The 25,073-nt window shown below is 40.8% G+C and overlaps 2 protein-coding genes across 2 annotated transcripts in view; one reads left to right on the top strand and one right to left on the bottom strand.

Moving 5' to 3' along the window:
* Positions 1-9,172, bottom strand: part of mafa (v-maf avian musculoaponeurotic fibrosarcoma oncogene homolog a (paralog a)) — a 71,279-nt gene extending 62,107 nt beyond the window's left edge. Inside the window, exon 1 of the mRNA XM_046385359.1 lies at positions 7,796-9,172. Coding sequence (XP_046241315.1) covers positions 7,796-8,763 — 968 coding nt within the window. The 5' untranslated portion in view covers positions 8,764-9,172. The remainder of the gene's footprint in view (positions 1-7,795) is intronic.
* Positions 1-25,073, top strand: part of LOC124064477 — a 956,368-nt gene that overhangs the window by 816,240 nt on the left and 115,055 nt on the right. The gene's annotated exons all lie outside the window — the stretch shown is intronic.

The raw sequence follows: 25,073 nt of genomic DNA, 5'->3' as shown, positions 1-25,073 counted from the left end.
AAAAATGTAAGGATAGATAAATGAATTTCGAGGCAAATACACACGCTGTCTTCTTCTCGTTCTTGCTATGTGTGTGTGTGTGTGTGTGTGTGTCACTCTCTGCCACCCTCTCAAACACACACGCAGACACGCACAAACAATCACAAAGAAACAAGTAGATCCATTCTGGGCGATATTCACTCTCACCTTGTCTGTCTGGTGAAACACAGTACATGTATCATAGTAAGCGTTTGATGCGGAGGGAAATGTAAAAAATTTGCATGCAAATAGATTCTACAGGCAGAACTCATGCATCAAAACACTGTAACCACAAGAGACAAAACTAAAATATCTAAGCATAACGTGTGCCTCCACACAGAAAAGGCGAAATAGCTTTATACCAAGGCCTTTACTCCTGCTGGTTTCATTAAATTACATAATTAATTGTTTTAAAACAGAAGAGTTTCTTCGTGCAGACAAATAAAACAGCGCATGATGGTAATGACTGCCTTCCCTACTACCTAATGACAGACATTTTTCATAAGCGCCTCCCTCAAAACACACACACAAGTAAGAATGTTGCTCCAGCCTGGTCCAGAAAGAGTTGTTCATATTCCCTATAAATGTTGCCACAGGAGTGAAAAGCTTAGCTCTTAGCTCCCTGTGCGCTCATGCCAAGCAGGGTCGCTTTAAAACGCTGTGGAAAAATGACAGTTGTGGAAACTCTTTGCCCATACGCAGCAGCAAAGGAAATTTTAAATCATTTGGTTTTCAAATAAATGCCACATAACTCAGTCTTCCAGAGTATATAGAACCCGCCGGATAACAGCAGTGATGCAGCATGACGATATGTGTGACTCAACAGAAAAAAAATAGTCTTTGCATCTAAATCACACAGGTTTAAACTTTCATTAGAGTGACATAGAGCTAGGTTTTGAAGTCATTTTTAAAAAAACAAAAAAAAAAACTATGTTAACAGTGCAGAAAAGGGAAGAACATCTGTTGAAAAGGGACAAAAAGGCCTCTGCACTAACAAATACTAAAGAGATGAATCAAAGTTACATTACTGTCATTAACTACTGCGCGGTTATACAGTTAAGTGCGTCGTAGATGCTGAAGAGAGAACATAAAAAAAAGTCTCCAGTTGCTGAATGCTGATCATTTTTCTTCACTGTAAATGACTGAATTCTCATTGAGTTTATTTCTTATGGTATATTTCTTATGCTCTGCTGCAGCTCTACATTTCATAAAAAGGGCTTGTTTTAATTAACTAAAAACGCCAATAAACCCTTGCATTTATGGACTGAATCTGTGATATTGGTCATATATCTGTTTTGTTTTGTTTTGTTTTTAATTTATATGTAAAATATAATCCCATTTACTTTTCTTTCTTTCTTTCTTTTTTTTTTTTTTAATTCTGTCACCTTTTGTGCAATGGGACTGCTGAGAAATGGTGTTGCATTTATTTAAGTCACAGGCTCTTAGTTTGGGTCCATTTACAGACATATAAAATTACCCCTGCAGGTCCCGACCACCTCATTACCAACATAACCTGCAGCCAGTATTTCAAGGACAACTCTCTAATGACACCGCACGTATCCGCTTAAAGTCTATTTGAAGCACGCTGTGACTTTCTGCCACAAAGAAAGAAAGAAATGTATAGAAAGAGCAGAGCATACTCTGATAAAATAAGGATCTTAACTGATCCCTGATGTCTGCTAAATTCTAAAGGACTGAATGTGTCTCTACTGTAGCTCTCATATACACTGCAAAGAGGAAATGGGCTTTCTTTTGCCTCTGCACATGCATGTGGACAGACCATTCACAGATGTGGCTGCCACCTGGTTGTGCTGAGACACCTGACTTCCGTTACTGCCTACTGCCTCTAGTTTATCCTATGGTGCCATTTCAGAGAACCCCCATCAATTATGATTTGCAATATGTCAGTCTGAAAAGCAATCTTACAAAAACCAAATTTTATGAAATGTGCACACTTAAATTCAATTGCTTTATGATTTCATTATATTTTTTTTTTTGGTTAAGAGGTCATGATTGCCTCGCAACATGTTTGCCAGCTCATTTATAAGTAGGACAATGAGCAAGCATCCCCCCCCCCTCCCTAATTTTTCATTTATTTTGCTTTTGTATTATTTTGTGAAGGATAAACAAATCTTTTACGTTGTGTGTGTGTGTGTGTGTATATATATATATAAAAGTTTAAATTTCACACTTAAACCCAGTCTGACTCAATGGATATTTTACTGAAGTGAGTGTAAGAATGAAATAAAATGCTGTACATGAATATCTGAACGCTAGTGGACAATTAAACTACTATGATTAGTTAAACCACCTTTTTTTTTAGCATTCTAATTTCCAGTTGATGGTGACTCAGAGACGTTTTATGTTCGTATGAGGTGAAAAAGAAAAATGTTTGGCAGCATGAAACTAAATCTACTAGACTTCAGCCAAGAGCTTTGCCTGCTCTGTGCTACGCATTTTTTGCTAACATTTGTGCTGCATATTTCATCAAAGTACATACAAAAACCTTTTCTGCATTTATACCGACCATATACGAGTCCCTTAAACATTTTTCCTAAAAATATAGCTTTAACACACACAAAAATCACGAATACACTTGTACTAAAACCTGTTTGTCAGTTAAAGTAGAGAGAGTTCTCAAATTCTCAGAAATGTACTTAGGTAACAAAAACGTATGCCGTGAGATTGTAACTCTCTAAGACAGTGGTGAAATACAGGAAATGAGTAAAAAGAAAGAAAAAAAAAAAGACAGTGAGTTGTTTTGAATTCACTATGTACCGTACCATCGGATGTGCATGTACATCTTATTCAGTGGGTTCTGGGCAGAGGAAATGAGCATGAGCTCTCCAGGGCAGGGATTACTCTAATGACTTTGAAAGCAGCCTTGTGCGCTGTAACTTTTGACCTCCACTCATCCTCTTCTCCAAAAGTCGACAAGAAAGACATGCGCACAAACGCACGCACGCATGCACACTCACACATTTACAAATCCAAGCACACGTATTGTCTGTACATTCAGGCACTAGTCGACCTCACGCGCAGGCCTGTATGAGCTACAAGATGCAGAATCACATACAAACACAACAGTTCCTGTCCAGTCCTTTTGACAGTAAAGTGTGGAAGAACTTAGACCCCCACCAAGCTCTTATGTTTTGGGTCCGTCAGCTGGCATTGCTACACCTTATTCTTGCTGTCAGAACGCACGACACCAACATTCCATGTGAGTGAATCACTGAAAATTGATCGATTTATCTCTTACATAAGCCTTGCACGCTGGTGCCACAGATATAACAGAATACATGTTTTTCAAATCAGATATGTCTCCACGCAACTGTCATTTAGCTTTGAAAATGAAGTATTTGAATCATATAAATGTCAGAGTACAGAGGAACACAAGGGCGCGTCATGCTGTGAAACAAAAGGCTGGGGCAAATCTATGCAGGCCTATTATTTGTGTCTCTGTGTATTTGTGTTTGTGCTGCTGTGTGTAAGCTGGTGCTTTTGTTTTCATTTCTAGTGCATGGACATTAGAGGTCTAACTGATCTTTCCCAATAGGGAAACAATCAAAATAAACAAGCTTAAAAGTCTAACGGGGAAGCCTTAAACAAAAACCAAAGTTTAATTTTTTACATGCCACACTAAACACATCAAAAAACCCAACAAACAAATACACAGCCTTTTTAGAAGCAAAGCCGCCTAAATAAAGAAAAAAAATATTTTCTGTTCGAAATGGCAAGAACAGAAACATGTTCTTTAAAGGGGGCCAAGCAAACAATTATCCTCCCCGAAGTCATTCAATACATTGCTGTGGTTAATAGGAAATATCAAAATATAGCTACTGCCTACATCAAATAGATGTAATTAGATAAATTGAGGAAGAAGGAGAGCGGCTTGGCTGTAAATTGCATGGTGTGCGCATGCTAAGACCCAACACTGGCACAGCTGCACAGAGCTGCACTCACGATTTATCATCTCTACATCGCAGGAGCCAGTGGCCCACACCACTATTAATCATCAGCAAAATCATTTAATTCAGCCCAAGCCCGACTATTGTCTCAGTCTCTCCCCTCACTCTGGGCAAATCAGCCACCACAGCAGCAGCAAGCACCTTAGAGGAAATCACGCACAACAGAGTGGGACACAAGTGTTGGGTTAAAACTGGCTTTTTTTTATGATCTGTGTAGCAGATCATCGCTGGCAGATGGTGCAGAAGATGGCTTTTTTTGTAAATTTAACAAGTATGAAATTTATATCTGCGGAGACCGCCGCTTATAGACTAGAATAACAGTTGATCACTCAGTGCTTTGTTAACACACCGAAGATGTGGTGAAAGGTGCTCTTTGTGCTCCGAGCTGTGGCTAAGTTGCAAAAAGCTGACAAATCCAGAATGAATCTGTCCTCAGAAACCTTAGTGTTTCTTCAAAGTGTATTTTGGCACATTGGTCTTCCTGTTTCAACAAACAAATTGTTCTGGAACAGTGAAACAAGATGCCCACAAGGCTATTCCTTGTCCCAGAAGTTACAAAAGAACTTTTCCTCTTGTGTTTCAGAAAAGTGGCCTTTTCAGTTAGCACACGAGTGCAGTGCAGGAGTGATGTTGAACGAGGTCCAAATGAGACGTTTGAGCACCAACTGAAATGCAGTATTGGGTAGCGCTGAGCCTCTTCTGCCCACCGCAGTGGCTGACTTATGGCACCTTCTCCAGCATCCCCTCACATGCCTGACGTGACTGTGCCCTCAGTGCACCCCCCCACCCTGAGAGCCTGTCTGCTCCAGGCTGACATCCAGGCCCTCTGACAAACAGGATAAAGCAGGATGAAATTGGGAAAAGGGAGACAGACTGATGACAGTGAGCACACAGTGTCCGAAAAACACACACAGCGGACATACTGCACAGACACAGATCAGGAAACATGAAATATGAAAAGGGGCAAATGGATGGTGCATGCACAGCCACAGGGATGTCATCTGTATGCATTGTCATTCAAAGAAACAGACACACAGCCATTCACATTCGAACCTATTTGAGTTCGCAGACGTGCACACACACACACAGAGCGAGAGAGAGAGAAACACACACATACACTAGTTACAGGTCACATTTTACAATTAACAGGATGTAATTAAACTATATGAATCATAGTGCTTTACATCGTAGTCACAAAAGATGTAATTCATGAATGTGAATAGGATGTTCAAAGATGATATTTCATCGCTCAAAAGAATTTGATTGCAGGTGATGCATATTGGAAATGGAGTTGAAATAATGAAATTAAATTAGTAACAGTTAAGATTTTGTCTACTTTTTGGGGATCATTACAGGACCTTATTGTGAAAAGGATTTTCATTCACAGTTTGTTTGGTAATTTATTATTATTATTTTTTTTTTGCTAGGAAAAATATGAACCCTGTACAAGAGGATAGCCCGTGTAAGCAAAAGTACATTTACACGTGGACAGCAGCGTGTCTTAATATTGGTGGTCTCATCAACTCATCTGTAACACCGGACCTGATTGTTCACATCTTAACTGCCGCTGTCAATCATCAAAATGGAAAAAAAAGACGACTAAACCAGAATTGTTCCCCTTTTTTTCTTTTTTTTTTTAGCGGTGTGGGTAAATTTGTGATCCGTTCAGGGTGGTCCGTTATTTAAGTGGTTTTGAAAGAGAACACACCAAGCAGGGCGACAACAGCAGGACAGTGTTAAAATGTAGTGCAATTAATCTCCATCACCATCATCGTTTTGATTCTGCTTTCATTATGTTTCAATCACAAAAGCAAAAAACTCTCAGGACAAGTCAAAAGAAAAGTGAGAAACTCATTGAAGACAATTACATACATTTATTGCATATCATTTAATTGTATGAAATGAAAAAAAACGAGCACATATGAACATCACATATGGTTAGTGAATGAAATAATTTTGCACAGCAAAATATATATATACTATATATATAAGATGAAAGATTAATTAACATTTTTTCAAGATTTATTGGCGAATGATACTCCCTCATTATGTACATGCAGGGTGTCAATCCCTGACGATCTAACAATGTCCAGACATTATTGATTATAATAATTGTTATTGCTTTGCAAATATTGAGTTCGTTTAAGACAAACCAACAGTCTCTCCTGAAGTAATAATAAAGTCTGAAAATATTACGATTAGGTCGTAACAGAAAGTCAAACTTATCTTCGTGTGAAGTGAAGAATACCAACTTTTCCTTTAACTTCCACATGATTACAGGGGAGAATTTTCTTAGTGCATTTGAGTCCAAAATGCATCAGTTCATCGAAGTCACACATTTCCAAGAACGTGACGGTTTACTTGGGGTGATCTTCTCCAACAATACTTTATTTTCTACTGAAATACAATAATGAAATATGTGGCGGAGACCAACAGAGCTCTCACACTTCTGTATGAAGCACATGCTGCAAAAGCGCTGTTTATGCACTGCACAATACTGCTCGTTGCAGAAACTGGACCCGAGCCAGTTGCTCTAAACCAACGTTAAAAAATACTTTTGTGCAGCAGTCTCCCTATTAATAATGATATTAATCTATATGTTTCAACCTGTAGCACGTTATCTGTTGCAACTTGCATTATAAAACTTTGTACTTAAATTACGCTTTAAAAATTATTCAGAGGTTGTCAAATGCAGAATGGAAACTTTTTTAAATAACAATATAGGCTTTAAGCGAGAGACTAGACTTCTAGGGAAGGGACTTTTGGTTTCCTTAACAGTCTTTTCTGTCCACCCTCCTCCTCCTCCTCCTCCCCCCCCGCCCCTCGCACCAGGATCCCCGGCGATCAACTTCCATCAGGAATGCATAGCGCATTCACTGCAGCCTAATGACAGCCGATGGTGGTGCACTTCAACACAGCTGAAATGCACTTGTATAGATTACAAGGGGTGGGCAGTCTTGTCACTTTTTTGTTGCTGTCCCAAAAAAGTGAGGGAAATGAAGTATGAATGCCATGCTGGAGTCATCCGATAAAAAGGACATCTTCAAGCATATGAAGAAAAAACAAAAAAACAAAAACGAAAACCATACATGTCCAGCATGCAGGGCAGTTCAATAACACATCTCTTTAAAAACAATGAATAGTTTGTAATGAATACAGTCTTTTGTTGCTCAGCGCAACAACAAGCAAACGCATGAGATGACGGCAGGCTCGCAATCCTCCAAGTTTGGCAGACAAAAACAAACAAACAAACATAAACAAAAAAAAAAAAAGACCAAAAACATATTGTCGATGAATGCGGGCGTGACAGGAATCTGTTCACTAAATTAAAGGTGAGAAAAGGCAAGTTGAACTTCAGAAAAGTATAGGCCTACTTTGTGCTTGCATGCACGCTGCAGCATAAAGTTGGATCAACTTTCAAAAATCATATTTTACTCAAACACTGCAAATCTAATGAACAACGATGAAAAAAAAACTCGACAAATCGGCTAAAATATACTGAGTATGAAAGGAAAAAGTAGATGAAAGTTTTCTGAGTATGCCTCTCCAAAATTAAAAAACACGGATGACAAAGCCCTCCAAATCTAAAAACAGTCACAGAACTGACTCGAACAAACTTGTTTTCAGAAAATAAAAAAAAAAGTATAAAATAAAATAAAATAAAAATTCAAGAAGTTGACAAATTAGTTCTTGGTCTATAGGCATTTGCCCCAAATGAAAAAAAAAAGTTTCATAATGAAAACCTTTGTAAGCGGGGGTGAGTAACTCATCTGATATTCTTTTTTTTTCACGATAATGTCGAGACTCACATGAAAAACTCCGGAGATGAAGGGTTGTTGTCGCTGCTGGATCCATTTTCTCTGAAGCCGTTGCTGATGAGCTTCTCATACTTTTCTTTGTACGCGTCCCTCTCCCGGACCAGCCTGGAGATCTCCTGCTTTAGGTGATCGACCTGCTGCATGAGTTGCGTCTTCTCTCCCTCCAGGACGTGCCGCTGCTGGACCCGCTTGTACCGACAGGACTGAGCGTAGCCTCTGTTCTTTAGGGTCCTCCTTTTCTGTTTCAATCGGATCACTTCTTCCTTGCTGACCCCCCGTAGCTGCCGGTTGAGCTCCCGCACTGACATGGTGACCAGCTGCTCGTCTGAAAACCGCTCCTCCAAGCGCATGTGTGGGTGAACTGTCCCAGAAGTACCGTTGGACTGGACGCCAGGTGCCTGGTGGTGGTTGCTGCTGTGGTGGTGATGGTGGTGGTGGTGATGCTGCCCTCCCGTCTGAGCGGCTGCCGCAGCGATGACTGCCGACACCACCGCCGCGGCCGACCCCATCTCCTCCCCGGCCATGGTGCCTCCTGCTCCGGCTGCGCCAGCAAACTGCTGGCCCCGGGCGTAGCCATCAAACGACTGGAGCTGGTGACTGCTGTTGATCAGCGCCTCGACCGCGTCTTCGGGGCTGAAGCCCAGCGCCTCTGGATTCAACTGCTGTTGATAACTGGACATCCAGTAGAAATCCTCTATGTGTGTCTTCTGCTCGCTGCCCGAGCCCGGACTGGGTGCCGAGAAGCTTGGGGAAGGGGGCACCGAGCTGCACGGCGTGCTCATCGGGGTGGAAGACAAGGATCCCCCGGCGATAAGGCGACTGCACTGGCTGATGTTGCGATCGGGCTCAACCGGCTCCTTTTTCACTTCAAACTTCATCAGATCGAAGTCATTAACATATTCCATGGCCAGGGGACTGGTGGGCAGGTCGGAGTTGCTCATTGCCAGCTCTGATGCCATCCTCTTGCTGCTGACAGTCCTCCAAACGGGGTGAAGCGCAGCTGTCAAACTGGGTTGGTTGGGAAGAACGTGAGCCAGTTTGATTTTTAAAGGTTTATCTTGAAACTGAAAAATGAGGTTTTCAGCGTCCTTGCAGCCACGGACTTGCAGGCGTGTAAGAGTATTTTTTCTTTGCAGAGTCTATTGCACAGACACACCAGTGCCGCGCACACGAGTAGCGGAGTCCTTTTTCAGCATGTGAAATTCGGCGGTTTTGTATTTCAAACATTTAACACTTTACGGTTTCCTCATGAATACATTGCGCAAGCGGAGAGGGAGAAAAGCCGAAAGTGAGGGAGTGAATACAGCCTCGCACGTTTCAAGCCGCTGACTGGTGGGCCGATTTTTTCGAGGGATCACACAGCAGATGAGTTTAAGAGCACTGTAGCTGCCCTGACGTCAGGATGGATATGTAAAATTGACTCGGACGAAGAGCCAATAGGGTCGCACACTCCGACAGCTAATTAACATATTAGTAGCCTCAGGAAACAAAACTTTTCGCAACTGTCAAAGGCCATCAGCTGACTGTCAGCTGGGACACTGACGCTGTGACCATAATTTAAGTCTCTTTTTCTTTTTCTTTACACGGAGCAACAATTTATCCGAGTTGAATTTATTTGGAGTTTAGCGGAGCGCCACGAAACGTGTACGCTGTAAATTCACTGACGTGATACAGAGCATTCAGACAAAAGAAACAAACATAATAAACGATAGACGGAGACATAGTTAGAAAAGCTATTTACTTTTTAATGAATATAAATCACTTTTACAATGTTTCTGTCTTACAAAATCTTCTAGAATGTTTGCACTATGTTTTACGTTGCTTTTCATTTTGTTTTTCTCTCCTACAAAAATCGCTTCAGCTCCTGAATGTCAGTCTAGTTCTACTATCTAAAAACACAAATAACTATGCAAAACACAAGCGGAATATATGGACGATGTTGAGTGCAGAAAGGTGGATTGAAGAAATCTGTCATGCCTCTGCGCACCATTATAAAACTCAACACTGCCACCTTTTGGACGTGCCCCTGCATGGGATTCTCCTTTTAAACACTAGTGTATGGACGTTTCAAAGAAACACTGAAAAAGAATTCCTAACTGGATGAGAGGCGTGCTGTTCGAACAACACAAACACATACAAACGAAGTGTATCTTTATCTCCTTTCTTTCATCAAGGAGAAGACAGCAGTACGGCTTGAGCGAGGTTCAGAAGAGTTATGTAACAATGTCAGAGCTGTGTGGAAGAAGTCATGTCAGAGGATGTGAAACCCAGTGAACCCAGTGTTTCAAACAAACTGATATTATGTCCCAGAGCCATAAAAACCACTTTATCTCAGCATTTGCCCAGGCGTTGCTCTGGAGTCACATAAACCACTCGTGTACATTGCACTTTATCTCAGTTCAGAGGTCTCCTACTTGTAATTGACTCATGTGCACTGGGCTGTCTGGGTAGATCACATATGAATGCGTGTCCTGCATGGCCAGATGATACAACGACCCCTATGATACTTTTTTTAAAAATAAAAAAAGCTTTTTTTTTTTATCTCATACATTTACAGAACGGACATCTTAATTCACAGCTGGTCTGAAGAGATACTTAACACATAAGGTTTCAGCAGACTGGCCCGTGAGCGTAACTTATGAAGTTCCTGATAGAAAGTTAATTTATTCAGCTTGATTCCTATGCGTTACCTGAATTCATCAACAAGTATGACTTTAGTATGAGATTTATTCCACTTCATATCTGCATTAATGGAAAAATGCAATTAAGTGATGACATATGGCAGTTTACTCATTCAATAATAATGCAATTTGTTTGAGAAAAGGGTGATGTAAGCTCTGCTAAGGCTTGGTCTCGCTGGCCTGTCAAGAGTGTTGATTTCTGTTGTGGCTTCTCATGACATGGTGCTGACAAATAACCATTTCTTTCCTGTGACAAAAGCCTATAATCATAGTGTGTCTCCCTTTCTCTCCAAGTGCATGATCTCATCGTTGCAACAATTTTGTATTTTTAGATTCCTGGGTGCACACTATTTAATGATAGGCCAAATCAGTCACATCCCTGCTGCTAAAAGCTGCAGAAGATGATCCTGCCAATCAGCTAGACCTTTTCATAACTATAAGGAGCTAAGATATTGCCTTTCAGTTTTCCTGTCCTCCATTTAGTACTCTCACTCACTCCGTTTTTCTGTCTGTCTCTCTGTTCTGTGTGTCTCTATGTAATGTTAGAACTGCTATAGTAAGTATCATTGCCCGTTACTGAATATTCTATTAAAACAGCAAATGGATGCGTCTGCTTGCAGATTAATACAACACTGTGCGTGCGGCTCAAACAAAACTCAGATAGAAACCTATTATTTCTGTTTCCATTCTGTTGCCTCGTCATGTGTTTGGGCTTACCTGTTCATGGGAAGGCACAGCAGTGGTCCGTTCCCTGGGGTACAGCCACAGCAGAGGGGAACTAATACACAAATGAAGGGAGAGCTCATTAGTCATGACTGAAGAAAGTGGCGAACCTAATTTAGCTGTTTTTGTGCCTTTGAAGTTATTGATGATGCAGAGCTGAGAGAGATCTACATGGAGAGGATGTGGCCACTGTGAAGAGAACTTATCAAGGAAGAAGTGATGAAGTACAAGAGCACGGCAGGTTGTCTTACAAAGATGTAGAACATTACAATGGCAAATCCAAAGTCTTATGAACATCCCCAAAAGTTTCCTTGGTACATCTCATTGTTATTAAAGCGTATTTTAAATAGACCTTAAAAGTCTCTTCTTATGATGTGCTTTGATAGTGTGAGGCGACTAGTGGATTTGTTTTGGAATGGTGTCCTGATAAGTTCACAAGACGTCAGAGCTGTCTCACTATGAAACTGACAGGTGTAGAGGGATTTTCAAAACTTTTTATGCAAACTTTCCGCAAGTCTGTAGGCTTTGCTTAAGGAAAAACCCACAATGCAAAGCACTGAAACATTTGCATGATGTTTGTATGCTGTCTCTGTGCTTGTGGTGGTTTTAGCCAGGTGGTCTGGTTTCCCCACCATCAGAAAATGTATGTTAGCTTAAATGGTCAGTGCACTTGATCAAGGCCCTTGCCAAGAACTGGAGAGCCATACATAGGCTGCCCACTGCTCCTCAGGGATTGGTTAAGTGCAGAGAACAAGGTTCTCTGGGATGTACTTAGTGTGATTGTATGTGACAAATACCACTTTTGCTCCTTCTTTTTGCACTCAGACACTTACAATGATGGTTCTGTGTTTTAGTCTACATTAACTTGCCAGTACACAGACTTTGAAGGGAATATTCACAGAGCAGCAGACCAGGCAAAAGAAAAGCAGGATCACTGAACTGTCATCTCTCCTGTGTGACAGAAACTAAAATAGGAAGTATATGATGTCAAATTCAAAATAAGACTTTGTTTGAACTGACTGCTTGTCTACAGTGACACTCAACTTCTTGTAAGTTTGTAAAGCTATGTGTGACATCTGACAATAGCTTGTAACAATCTTTCCAGGAAATACTTTGAAATGTAAACAAATTCAACCCCCTAACCTAAACTCAGTAGCAACATGAAGACTGTCATTTAGACTGGAGTATTAGTGGTGTCGGTCAGAACTTGGCTCATTCTGGTCAGTGATAGAGGACGCTGAGTGGAAAGAGCAGAGGTCAGTGAGTTGTTTGCTGTATGTCTGTCAGACTCTTTGTGTGTGTGTGTGTGTGTGTGTGTGTGTGTGGAGAGGTGGTGGTTGGGGAGGGGGTTGCTCAGTTCCAGACAGGGCTGGATAAGGTCATCTAATCAGCCTTTTTGCATTCCAGCACTTCTTTACACCACCCCGAACCTGAATAGCTAACTGTATCCTGGTCTGCATTGGTGAATACCTGGTAGTTGAAAACACCTGCAAACACAAAGGCAACATAGGTGAAGAGTTGGCTTTGTTTGAGTGCTGCTTTTAACTTTAAAATGAAGGAGACAGAAACACTACCTCACTACCTGTGGTTTACACCTCTACTCACACGAAGAGGTGGTATTGCTCTGGGGCAATGCAATCCTATCAGCAGTTTAGTGAGAACAACAAAGCTGGAATATCAATTTTCACCCTACCAACAGAATGTGGGCACAGCCATGTCATAATTACCTTAATCTATCAGTCAGAAGGAGGGTGAGGCTGACAAGGGTGCAACAGAGGGCAGAGCAGACATAACAAGGTGAGGAGGAGAGCAGATCTCTAGTCTGTGGTCGATTTAGGATGGCCTCCGTGACACTTGTGGAAAGTATTTGGTAGCCTACAGCTAGTGAGTTTCGTGTGACTGGAGAACCAAAGACCCTGAGCTCAGATCAGTTCTGCGGCTTGAAGGCCAGGGACTAACAGTAAACCTGTGAATGTGAACAGCTTGAGTCACACAGATTTTCTAGACTGTCTCAGTGTCACATGACCAGGGGTGACATAGAGTTTTGGGGTTTAGTCTCTCATATTTGTTCCACCTTTCCCTCCAACTGGATATCTTTCAAGTTAAATAATATGGTTGCTAATTAATACAGTGTGGCCTGTGAATGCAGGCTACTTTCTGTTCAGCACCTGTCGAGTAATAGAAGTCGACTGGTCAATATTGCGCAAGAGCTGGCAGAGTGGCTTGCATATTAGCCATAATTACATTCACATGAACATAATGTATTGGTTTACTGTCAGGTGTAAGGTTAATGTGTAAAGCAATGTAATGGTGTATTAACTGTTGTATAGCTTTCCGGGCTTATCTCCTTTAGATGTCCTCGATGCTTTCACGCAACTTAGACTTTCATCTCTAACTGTGTGTGTGCCCGTGCGTGTGTGTGTGTGTATGTGTGTGGTGCTTGAGTGGGCCTGTTTACCTGCATAGTTAGACTGACTAAACAGGTTTAAGGTTTATAACAGTTTGTTGGCTTTTATTAGATGCATTTATATTATTGTGTCTGCCTCCTTTAAGTTGTCTTTATAGAGCCAACAGGAATTGTAGCTTTGCAGAAGGTGTCGCCCCCTACCTGAGTCTCTGACCAGTCTCTCGCCTCCACCACCCCAACTGCTCCTGTGCCCTTGAGTTACTGCAGCCTGGAACTGACACAAACAATAAAGTATAATTTTCACAGTTACAGAGACTTGGCAAGCTTGTAGCGGCAGAAAACCAACAGAGAGTTGAAATGTGTTGTAAAATCCTTATGCTATTTTGTTTATTGTCAGACAGATGAAAATACATAGAAAAAAGTGTGAAATGTGTGTTGAGTTTGTGTGTGTATAGGAGGAGGTGGTGGTCAAAGATAACACATTAACCTCATGTCCGCATATAGACAATCACGCTGACCTAATTGTTTCGTTTTTGTTGTTGTTTAACTCGTGGATATTATCTATGATGTTTCCCAATTCATTCCTCATCTCTTACATGGTCATTATGCTGAACATAATGAGACCATCTCTTCATTGTGTTAAACACAGTATTTGTCTAATATGCCAATACAGGCCATTGACGTGGAGAAGATACACAGGAGCAATGGCTGTCTGCCTAAACCTCAGTTTGATAAAAGTCTCAGAATCTCACAAAGGGTTACCAAACACTATTGGTGACAGGGCCTCTTATTGTTCTCTTGTACAACACAGAATGTACACATGGATAACATCATATTTGTCTCATCACTGTTCTCACAGATGACTGCGCAGTGATGCCCCTCTTGTCTTGAGTATCATAACATAGATATCTCTAATCATGGTGCACATCATCCACGCACTAACGAGTAAATAGAAACACAAAAGCAGACACAGTGACACAAACCTACTCCCAAATGCATGCATGGTCACACCAGAACACATGTGGGGACACACATGCGCATGCTCATAGCCTAATGAGAGATTTTCTGACCTTTCTTCATGTACCCCTGGAGAATATTGATGAATCCCCTTTTAAAAATAACTCTCGCCTTGTAGGGTCATTAAATGATTTACAGTTATTTCAGTAACACATAATTATTACATTTATTATGTTGGAATGTACAGGGTTGGGCCATTGTAGTAGGAGGTGGACCTTTTAGCACACAATAGAGGCAATTAAAAGTTTATTTTATGTGAATACACTGTGCTTATGTTCCACTCTGAAGTTAACATCAGAAAATAAGAGATTACAACTTTTAGAGTGGTACATTAACCGCCATGAAACTAAACCTGCAGCATTTACACTGAAATGTTAGATAAGTGAAAGAAAACCTTTTGGAGGAGAAACAGAGAACACAGAGCTTTAGCATTGGCTCAGGCTAATTATGTTTAACTTTCCCATAATATCCTGCAACTTTAAAGCTCTTCTCTTGCCATTCAGCCATTTCTAATTGCAGGATTTGCAGTGACATTTAAGTCTTTTATTGTCACCCAATCTAAACCTTTATGAAGAAAACCTTTGTCACAATGAAACGTGAGGATGAATTTTGTCCCCTCTCAGATCGTTCCTATTACCTATGTCAAATCATAATCTAATACAGTGAGCTAAGAAATCAGAGGTAATGTCACATTTAAGACTAATCTTCACATTCAAATTGCAAGGTTACAGAATTATCGTACTCAAGGCCATCTCTGACCTGCAAATGTGCACCACTTGCTTGCCCTGTGCTACCAATATCATTATCAATATTATTTAGGCCTTTGTGTGTTTGAAGCCTGCGGGGTTCATCCGTTCTTAATAATGATATCTTCTCAATTGTTATGCTGCTAAGCTGGTTAAAATGTCATCTGACTGTGATTGTGAGCATGGCCCTTCAAACACTCCCAGTGGGTGAGGCGCTTAATGTGCATTTGAGCCATGCCTTGAGCACCCGGCATTAAAAACCTGACTGAGGCCCGAACGAAGATGATTTAAATGAACTCATTTGAGGAACATTTAATTACCATTGGAGCGTAATTGAATGTTTCTCTGAAGAGCTGAATGACCCCTAATGAAATGAGAAATACTGGGGAGATACTGACGAGGCTGTGCACAGATGCTGACAGTCAAGCCCATTCTCAGCCTACAGGACAGACAAAACCATCAGTGAAGCATCTGCTGGATAAATAAATCCATTGCTGCTAAATTATTCTCAAAACTGAAAAAGAAGAAAGAAAAAGCAAAGTCTACTGCTCCTCGGAGGCTAGTTTTGTTTATTTCTAAGTTGTATTTTAACAAGTCACTCCAAATATTGTTGGTAAGTGTGACCAAAAATACAGTTTAATTCAAACAGAAAGGTTTGTGTAGAAGTGGACGAGTGGGGTGGAGACCCATCTATCAGGGAATAGGTAAGTAACTACAGAGACAGTTTTTACAGGGCAGGTGTGCTGCTTGGCCAGTAAAAACCCCTTCCTCTGGACACATTAGGTTAAGCTGAGGCTACTATTAGCCCTACCATTACATCCTGCTTATTTCTCGGCTTTTGGAAATTCCCACATCGCGACATCTTCACACCTGCGCCATCCATCACAGGGAATCTTGTTCTCCCGCTGCTCCCTAAGTGTGTAATTTTGCATGTGTTTGAGGAGAAGAGAGAGACAGTGAGTGCCTCCACATGTGTATGCAAGCAAATATGTGTCAGTCTTTACGAGTGGCGGAAGTAGCAGCTGCTCCCCCTGTGGCCCGCTCAATGTCTGGAAGCCTCAAGGCCTCAAGGCAGAAGATGCCAAACAAATCTACCCTTCAGCTTCTTGTTGGCTGGAAGCAAATTGTCAAAACAAAGATAGAGATAGTATATTTAAAAGAAGAATCCCTCTCCTGATGTTGTTGCTTCCCCACATTGTGTCTCATCTTCTGTTTCTGTTGAGCTCTTCTGAGGGAGCCTAGCTGGTCGACGTTTGTCAAAGTCTATTCTGTAATTGTAACAGGGCTTCAACCTAAAACAAGCGGAAGCTGGTTGGTTAAATGCTGGTGACGCTATTATAAGGTTAAATCTAGAGTATACAAGCCTGCAGTCTGTATGGTGAGAGCATTTCCTGCAGAACAATGAGTCTCCAAGCTTGTCTGACAGGGACAGACACAGAGGGAGATAGAGTGAGTGAGAGAGAAGCACAGAGATCATCACTGCAAAATGTGTGCATTGGCATCTATACTGCTTGGCAACTAAACTGATAAAGTTCTCATTTCCTTAACTTGACACATGGTCATGATTCTGAGTCAATATGATTCATATTTTTGAACATCTTGATACCATTTGCATCACAGCAATATGGCTACGCACCCTGTGCTTGTATGTACTATTAGCTCAGAGTCACCCGTAAAGTAATAGAGTAAGTCTGTCATTATTATTTAGATCTAAGGGCAACTTTTATGAATATAACCACAACTGGCCAACTCTGACTTGCATTGGCAAGCACAAGATCTGCGGGACATGGTCTCTGTGACACGTGGAATACATTCATGCAAAGGGGCTACCACTAAATTATGCACATTTGCATATTTTCCAGCCTCAAGAACAACACTTGACAAATAAATTTTACACTTGTGAATATATCACAAACCAAAAACAAGTGTGATTCTATCTATGTATTTTAGAATTTTTCTAAGCAAGTAATGCAGAAAAGATGTTGGATGGGAAAACTCATTTACAGCAACGTGTGCAACTGTTTGTGTATATCCAATGTAGAACCATATCTTTGGTTTGATCCCATTGGTAATCATTTGTCAATGGATTGTTGTTTTCATCAAAAAAAGTGTTCATTTGCACATGGCTACATGCACATTCCTCACATCAAGTGGTGCCCACAGGTGGTGCTCAGTCTCCTGACACACACTTGACACCAAAAACTGACACGAATGGCTAAAGTTTTAAGAATTGTAGTCCATGCCTCTTATGTTTGCAGCAGAAAATATTTGTTTCTTTTGATTTTATTTGCTATTTAGAAAAAACTTTCTTTTACCTTTTTTTTTATTTACTTTTCTTCTTATTGGAGGATCAGTATACCGTCAACACTGCAAATAAGGATTATGAGGTTTAAATTGGTCAATCTGAGACTGTTACTTGATTGTGAAGTCTGAGGTCCTTAAAATCAATCAAAATGTTTATTATTGGGTATATGGATATGGTAATATGTAAAATTATGTCAAAATAATGGTATAGAATTGCATACATGCATGAAGTCCACTATACTTGTAGTTAGATTAAACACAACAGTTTGTATGTCCTGTCACTAACTGAAAATGTCTGTTTGATGAATGAATGACCAAATCAAGGCCATTTAACTCTGTTGTTAAGCTACGTAGCTCTTCATAAGAAATCTCAGATGCTCACATGTGACAGGTCTGGATGTGGGTGCTGGCAAATATTCAGCTTATTGCCAGCACCCACATGCATCCATATCCTCACCCTACAGACACACACACACCCACCTAAATGAGCAAACACTTACACACAAGTATACTCTGAGAATTAGCTCAATTTTCAAAATAGACATCACATGGCTGTTGTACATTCAGACCAGTCAGTGTAGTTAGTGAAATGACTCTCTGTGCTGGATGCACTTCCCATGGAGACATAAGGACTAAATTGGCTAATAAAAGCTCATAATCTTAATTGTGGTTCGTGACTCCAGAGTTCTGCCATTGGAGTGCACTTGGACAATGACACCCAGTTGTCAGAGCACATCCTTTAACCAGGCTGACATTCCGCACAGCAATTACAGCACCGGGCCCACCAATCCAGACCAAAACACCTACTCACAAAAACAATAGGCATCATTGTTTGCGCACAAGGGCAACCCTCTTTGGACCCTCTTCATTCTCTGTCCCCTCTCCCCCTCTCTGCTCCTGGTCCAATCTTGTTATTAATCTTAACTCATTCATGAGAAGAATTCTCAGTCATTGCATATTCTCACATAAATGCAATGGCCATGACAACAGGTCAGGTCCTTGTAGAGTTTGCTGTCAGTGAAGATTATGATACTTTATGGTGATTTGCCTACTACATTTTCATGACTGGCTATGTTTGCCTTTGCTTTTGAAAGTCCCATCATAAACAATAAAAGAAGAAGTTTAGTAATAATAGTATTTGTCAGAGATTGTGTTTGTTAGCAGTGTATGAAATATCATAGTGTTTGATATAAAAATGTGTGTGTGTGTGTGTGTGTGTGTTTTTTTTTGGGGGGGGGGGGTTAGTAATGTGAATGAGACATAGCAGAGTAGCTAAACATATTTGTCAGCTAACATGTACTTGGACGACAATTCCCAGGTATATTCCATTAATTTTCTCAGTTTCTTTAAGACACATAAAACTATGAAAAGGTCAGTGTCGTCCAAATGCTTGTATTTCAAACACATAGCCATTATTCACAGCACATAATTATGTGTTAATGGCCTGCGCTGCAATTTTGTGAGCAAAATCTGGTTTGTAAATCAGTGTGACATGAAATATCCCAGATGTAATGGAAATAGCATTTGTCCCACTGAAGTTTTTAGAAATGTTTTTCTTTTCTCTCAAAACATTGCATGTTGACCAGATGCAGTGCTGCTAGCAGCCATTTCTTATACCCCCTAATTACAGTAGATTTATCTCAAATGATGATATATGTATAATATTGCAATCCTTCAGAGAATATAACAACTACTACAGTTGAGCTTAGTGTGATGATGTTGAAATAATGAGCCTGATTAATTCACTGTTGATACGTAAGGCCACATTGAAGCTGCAATATCGATCAATGAGTCAAAAGATTTTGCAAGTGCTCGATCACAAACAAAGTGAAAAATATAATAGCTCAAACGTGTATCAAGTTGCATTGCATCGCAGACTGATAGAAGAAATCATGTTTGCTACTGGCGTGTTTGCCGGTGGCTGCTTTTCAAACCATCTGCACCAAAGCTAGCTCACTGCTGGGCCATGCAAGAAACAAGTCTTGTGCAACGCTCCTTCAAAAGAACATTTGTTCACCATCTGTGACTGCTGCTCCCACTCCATGCAGAGTTGAAGCAAAGACGCTGTACTGTTCACTTTCTTACAATGTAGAATATGTTACCACTGGATTTTTTTTTTAAATTTCTCCCTCCTACAAAAAAAGTAGAAATGAAAACTATAAATCAACTCTATCTATGACAGTGAATCTCCTAACTTCTCTGGGATCATGAAAACATAATCAGTGCATAAATTAAACCCCTTTTTTAATTTAAGACCCCTGGCCAGTCGAGTGTGTTTTGATGACAGCTATGTGTTTCCTGTTGCGCCACATTCAAGCTGCAGCTGGCTGTTAAAGACATTAGTCCAGGCTGGAAATATTGCAAGGGTGCCAGGTAGACTCACATGTCTCACACACAGACTCTGAGACAAACCTCAACGGCAGGAGGATAAATCCATTAGAGACCACTCCTTTTATTTAATATAAATGTTTGTGATTTAATGTGTATTTGAGTGCAATATTGACTTTGTATGATTACCTGCAGGTATCAGCTACATTGTGCACAAAAGACACAGTAACTTTTTATTCACAGGTTATAATATTCTAAAGCGCTTTCTATATACTGCTCAATTTCACAGCTGTCCGAGTACAGTCATAGAAAGGTAGTAAAGTTGTTACGTTATGTTAATTAGTAAAGAAAAATGTTAGTAAAGAACAGCTGCAGTTTTATGTGAACAGTTGACACAGGCCAGAGGATGTGACTGTGACCCAGACTTGTGCACTGTTGCAGCAACATCAACTCAGAAAGCTAATGCAGACATCTCAGTCAGCTTTCTCTCTTTCAGCACACTCACATTCACACATGTCCATTCTACACTTTGTCATTGTCCAGCGCTGTGGGATCTCTCAGCTCGTTTCTTTCTCTCCTCTTTTGTTTGGTTAAGCGGAGGCCAGAGGTTTGGCTTTGTCTGTGTAGGTGGAGTTTTGAATATCTGACTGGTTTAAACTGCCTAGTGACAGTTTGCACCAATTGGAAACTGTGCTGGGACTGAACACATAACTTGGCCTGTTGAACACTATATTGGATATACTAGATAGTGTTATCCTGATTCTGGTTAAAAATTCTGATCATCTGTCAGCACCAAACTAAATTCTGGGGGATGTATATATGTATCTGTATCTTCCATTTTTCCCTGAGGATTCCACATGAATTGGATTTTTTTCTTTTTTTTTTAATCACAAAACCAAAATCTAAGTCCAATATCAGTCAAGCATGCTGATAACTGAATTCACAAGACAAACAACCAAAGTTCAGTCATACTTAACATTGATTATTTGATAATGTGAGTTTATTTACATTTGGGGGGAAAAGTGACAATCTTCTTCATTTGCAGTTTGAAGCTCAATTCTGTGAATGTGATTGTGGATGCCCACCCCACAACAAACCCTCTTTGCCCTTGCAGACAGGTTGACATGTCTGAGTGTCCTCAGTCAAAGAAATCTTTCCCTTCTCATTACCCACAATTCCTGTTCATTATTCAGCCTGTGGATGACGAGCTCAATTACCCATAGCTGAAGCTAAATCACCCCACGTCAGTCAGAATTTGCTGAAGGAGGAGTTACGCACACTAAAAGGGAAGACTGGTGACTGTTTCATTGTCAGGACAAGAGGTCTTCCTGTGTCCAAAAAATTGAACTGCTCTGAAACGGACCAGTGAAATATCTACCTGCCTCCACCTATTGTTTCTTGTTGTCAGATCAGAAGAACTTAAGGATGATTAAGACCTGGTCCAAAATGCCGTCAATATGACCCATACCCAAATAGAGAGCACCGACTCTGGCATGATGCATTCACTGCTGAATAAGCAGCTGCAATCAAAAAGAGAGGAAATACAAACACCTCATACTGCACTTCATGGATAACTCTTGCCTCGAAAAACACCTTTCTGATTATGAGTCAGCTCTTGATCAGAAGTGATAGCGAGAGACACACCAAGAATTGTGGCAACACAGAGTTATAACTGGTATGTACTGGATATACTGTGTCATGTGGAGTTTTGCTCAAGGGCAGGGTTACAGTCAAAGGCAGCCATGTCAGAAATTTGGGCCAAACTAGGAAAGGAAACCCAAGCTGGTTTAATGAGAGGTCAGAGGTCATTCTGGGTCAAGTACCCTGCCGGGGGACTACATGTTAAACACACTCCCCAGGGATAAAGAAGGACAGCACAGTGTCTGACAAGATCAGTGCTGCTGGCCTAATTAGAACAAACACAGATGCTGGGGACTGAACATATCTCCAAAGAACAAAAGGAACAAAGAGAGATCTCCTTGTGTGTAGTTATTGTTTTGAAATAAACTTATTCCCTTGAATTATTCTTTTCTTTCCAGTTAGTGCAGTAGTCTTAACCACCAACAAGGATTTACCGTCTGGAGTGTAATTTGGAGAGGCTCCTTGAGGAAACATCCTCCTCAAGGGGAAAGACAATTAGTCCTTCAACAAACAGCACGGATCAGTCGCTTTAATTAAACACCCTCCCCCATCATTGCCTCATCCCTCTTCTCTTCCATTGCCTCCCCCCTCCTTTCTTCTCTATTCCCCTATCTTTTTATGCAAAAGAGTCTGGATTTTAATCCTAGGCCAGATGACACCCTAATAATTTGTGTGGCTTGGTGAGCTTCTAACCAGTGGATTAGGTGGATATTGGTTGGTGGGGTGGTTTGCGCAGCTACCACTAACAGGATTTACCATCTACTGAGCACATCAAAGACAGAGGCCTGTGCTAAGCACTAAGCACTTCACCAAATTAAAAAGTGACCCACAGGTGGGCTCTCTGCACTGTTTGTGCCGATGGGCCGTGACTCTAATTGCTTTCCAACTCTGTTACGAGTACCATCAAATTACACCTGTCAGTTGGAGTGAAGAGGGGTGTGTGGAACGTCTGAGAGCTTATCCAGCCGATTGTTGTTGTGTGCTTTACTTCTGTCATTATTGCACACTGGGCATTGAGTCAGATACAGACAGAGCAAAACAGATCTTAAAGATTCACTTTTCTCCTATTGTCTCTCTCCATTCTGCAATATATGCCTTTAAAAGGTTTTTTTAATATTATTTGCATGCTTTGTCATCTATTTACTACATCTTAAGCTGATGAAGAACAGCCCTGCTAAGCGGTTTTTCATCTTTGTTCAGAATGGAGGTCATGGTCTATATTATTCACATAATATTCGAGAAGATCAGAAGGAGGTTAATGAGGTTAAGCTGCAAACAGAGAGCAAAGAAAAAAGCCTAGAAAGTAGGTGAAGTACAGTAGCAAAGAAAACAAAACTGAAACACCGCAGGAAACTACTCAACTCATCCTGTGTGGGAATGTGCTCAAATGTATCTAAGTGTGTGTGCATTTTCCTCAATGTGTTGTGGTTAAGCAGTGAGAGGAAGGCAGGATGTGATGCAGCATGTTCGCATATAACATCCTGTGATGTTGGGGAACCCCACTGTCGTCTATCACCTATACATTGTGTTAATACACCACCGTGTTTCCTGTGCTTGTGTAACTGTGTAAAACAATCATTTATGGACAAAAGAAAACTGAGATATCTGTTATTGTGCAGCATTTACTCTTCGGGAAATTTCCAAGAGCAAGACATTGCACTGTAGCAGCTCAAGGGCTGCTGACATGAAGCTTACTCTGCCATATATGAAGTTGCCAAATGGAAACATATTTGTGACTAACCAAGTGCTTCAGTCATGCTTTTCTGGTACAGTGTGTGCACTGTGTTTTCTTTGGTTGTGCTGACCTGACCTAAAGACTTTCAGGGAAGTTTTTTTTGTAACTCTGTGAACTTCAGTTCAGTGAGAGACATGAGCCGGGTTGACGGATGGGGGTGTGACTTCTGTATATGATGCTTTACTGGCAGTGCAAGGCGTACCTTTCCGGGAAGAGCAGAAAAATAATGGGGGAAGAGAACAAAGAGAGAAGTGACTCCCTCAGACAACACACCTGTAGCAGGAGATGAGTGAGTCGAGTGGCATGGTCAAGGTAGTAATTCCACCTGTGCTCTACCCCCCGTGGGCACTAATTGACTCCGACTGCCTTCAGCAGGGAGAAGAAGAAGAAGTAGAGCTGGAGATACAAATACACAGATATATTAAAAGATGGGGTGAAAGTTTTCTACAAATGATAATGGAGTCAATTCAAGTCCTTCATATTGCTATTTTCAAATTTACTGTGTAGGCCAGGGAACTACCCCCTCTCAGTTTTCTCAGTTTCACCCTAACAAGGCGTATTCACAACAGCTGTTTCTCAATGCTGCTTTCTAGTGTTGTGATTTTTATTAATTTGCCTTCTTCAGGGCACTGCACCTCTAGTGTGGCATACCACACGTCGGGCATAGCAAGTCTTAAATAAACAAAAGGCCCCTGCTATACACCCTGCTATACACCCTGCTATACACCCTGTTATACACCATCTAACGCATCATTTGTGGAGGAGAGGGAGAAAAGGGGGGGAAGAAATCAATGTGAAGCCCGAATTAGTGGAGTGGAATGGAATCAAATCAATTTTTCAACTGTCACTTTATAGATAAAGGGTATTGTCAACTTAAGTATTTTTTCCCAGTGTCGTTGTTGACTCATGCAGGTTACAAGGAAACATTTGCTCGAACGCAAAATTGCATATACCGATCTGTAGTGCATAATATGTGCATGACATTCAGTGAGTTGATAGATGGAAAGGTCCTGGGGGACATTGTTGAACTGTAGAAAATTAATAACAAATGTTCCCGTCGTGTAATTTCTTTTTTTTTCAGTGGTCTAAAAGAGGGCAGTTTTAAATTCATTATTACCATCATTGTTACCAATCCCAAATAGTAGAGAGACTGGAGTGGTTGACAGTTAGACTCATTAGGACCAGTGAAGAGACTGTTGAAGTGGTGCAGTGACTGGAGCTGCAGAACGGCAGCTAGCCTCTACCAAAGAGGAAGGAATATGCTTGCACTTGCCAAACACTGGGGGTGTATGCTAACACTAACTTCTGATCCTGAAAGAAAAACAGTTGTTCTGCAGCAGTGGCTGTTAAGGAGAAAACAAGGAGACTTTCTAAGAGGGAAAAAAAAGCATAGTGGGAATTAGCAGTTTTCCAAACCAAAAGTTTTTTGTGTTATGAGATAATTATTCAAAGAAGACTGAAATACAAACAGGTGTTTAACTTCAATCCCTCGTCTAATGAAAACAACACTACAGCATCTTATTTTCTTATTTCTTGACACTTAGACTAGCTTCTCAAGTCTCCGGTTTCACATGACTTGACAGTATGCAGAGTGAAAGGTTTACAGTTTATATGAATAGATGTGTCATGCTGTTATCTTGAAATATGAGGTAAGGCAAGCAAGAAAGAGGATTTGTCAGGGTGTTTT

Source organism: Scatophagus argus, chromosome 1 (assembly GCF_020382885.2).
Source record: "Scatophagus argus isolate fScaArg1 chromosome 1, fScaArg1.pri, whole genome shotgun sequence".
NCBI lineage: Eukaryota > Metazoa > Chordata > Actinopteri > Scatophagidae > Scatophagus > Scatophagus argus.
The sequence above is the reverse complement of the archived record's forward strand: the minus strand, read 5'-3'. Positions and strand labels throughout refer to the sequence as shown.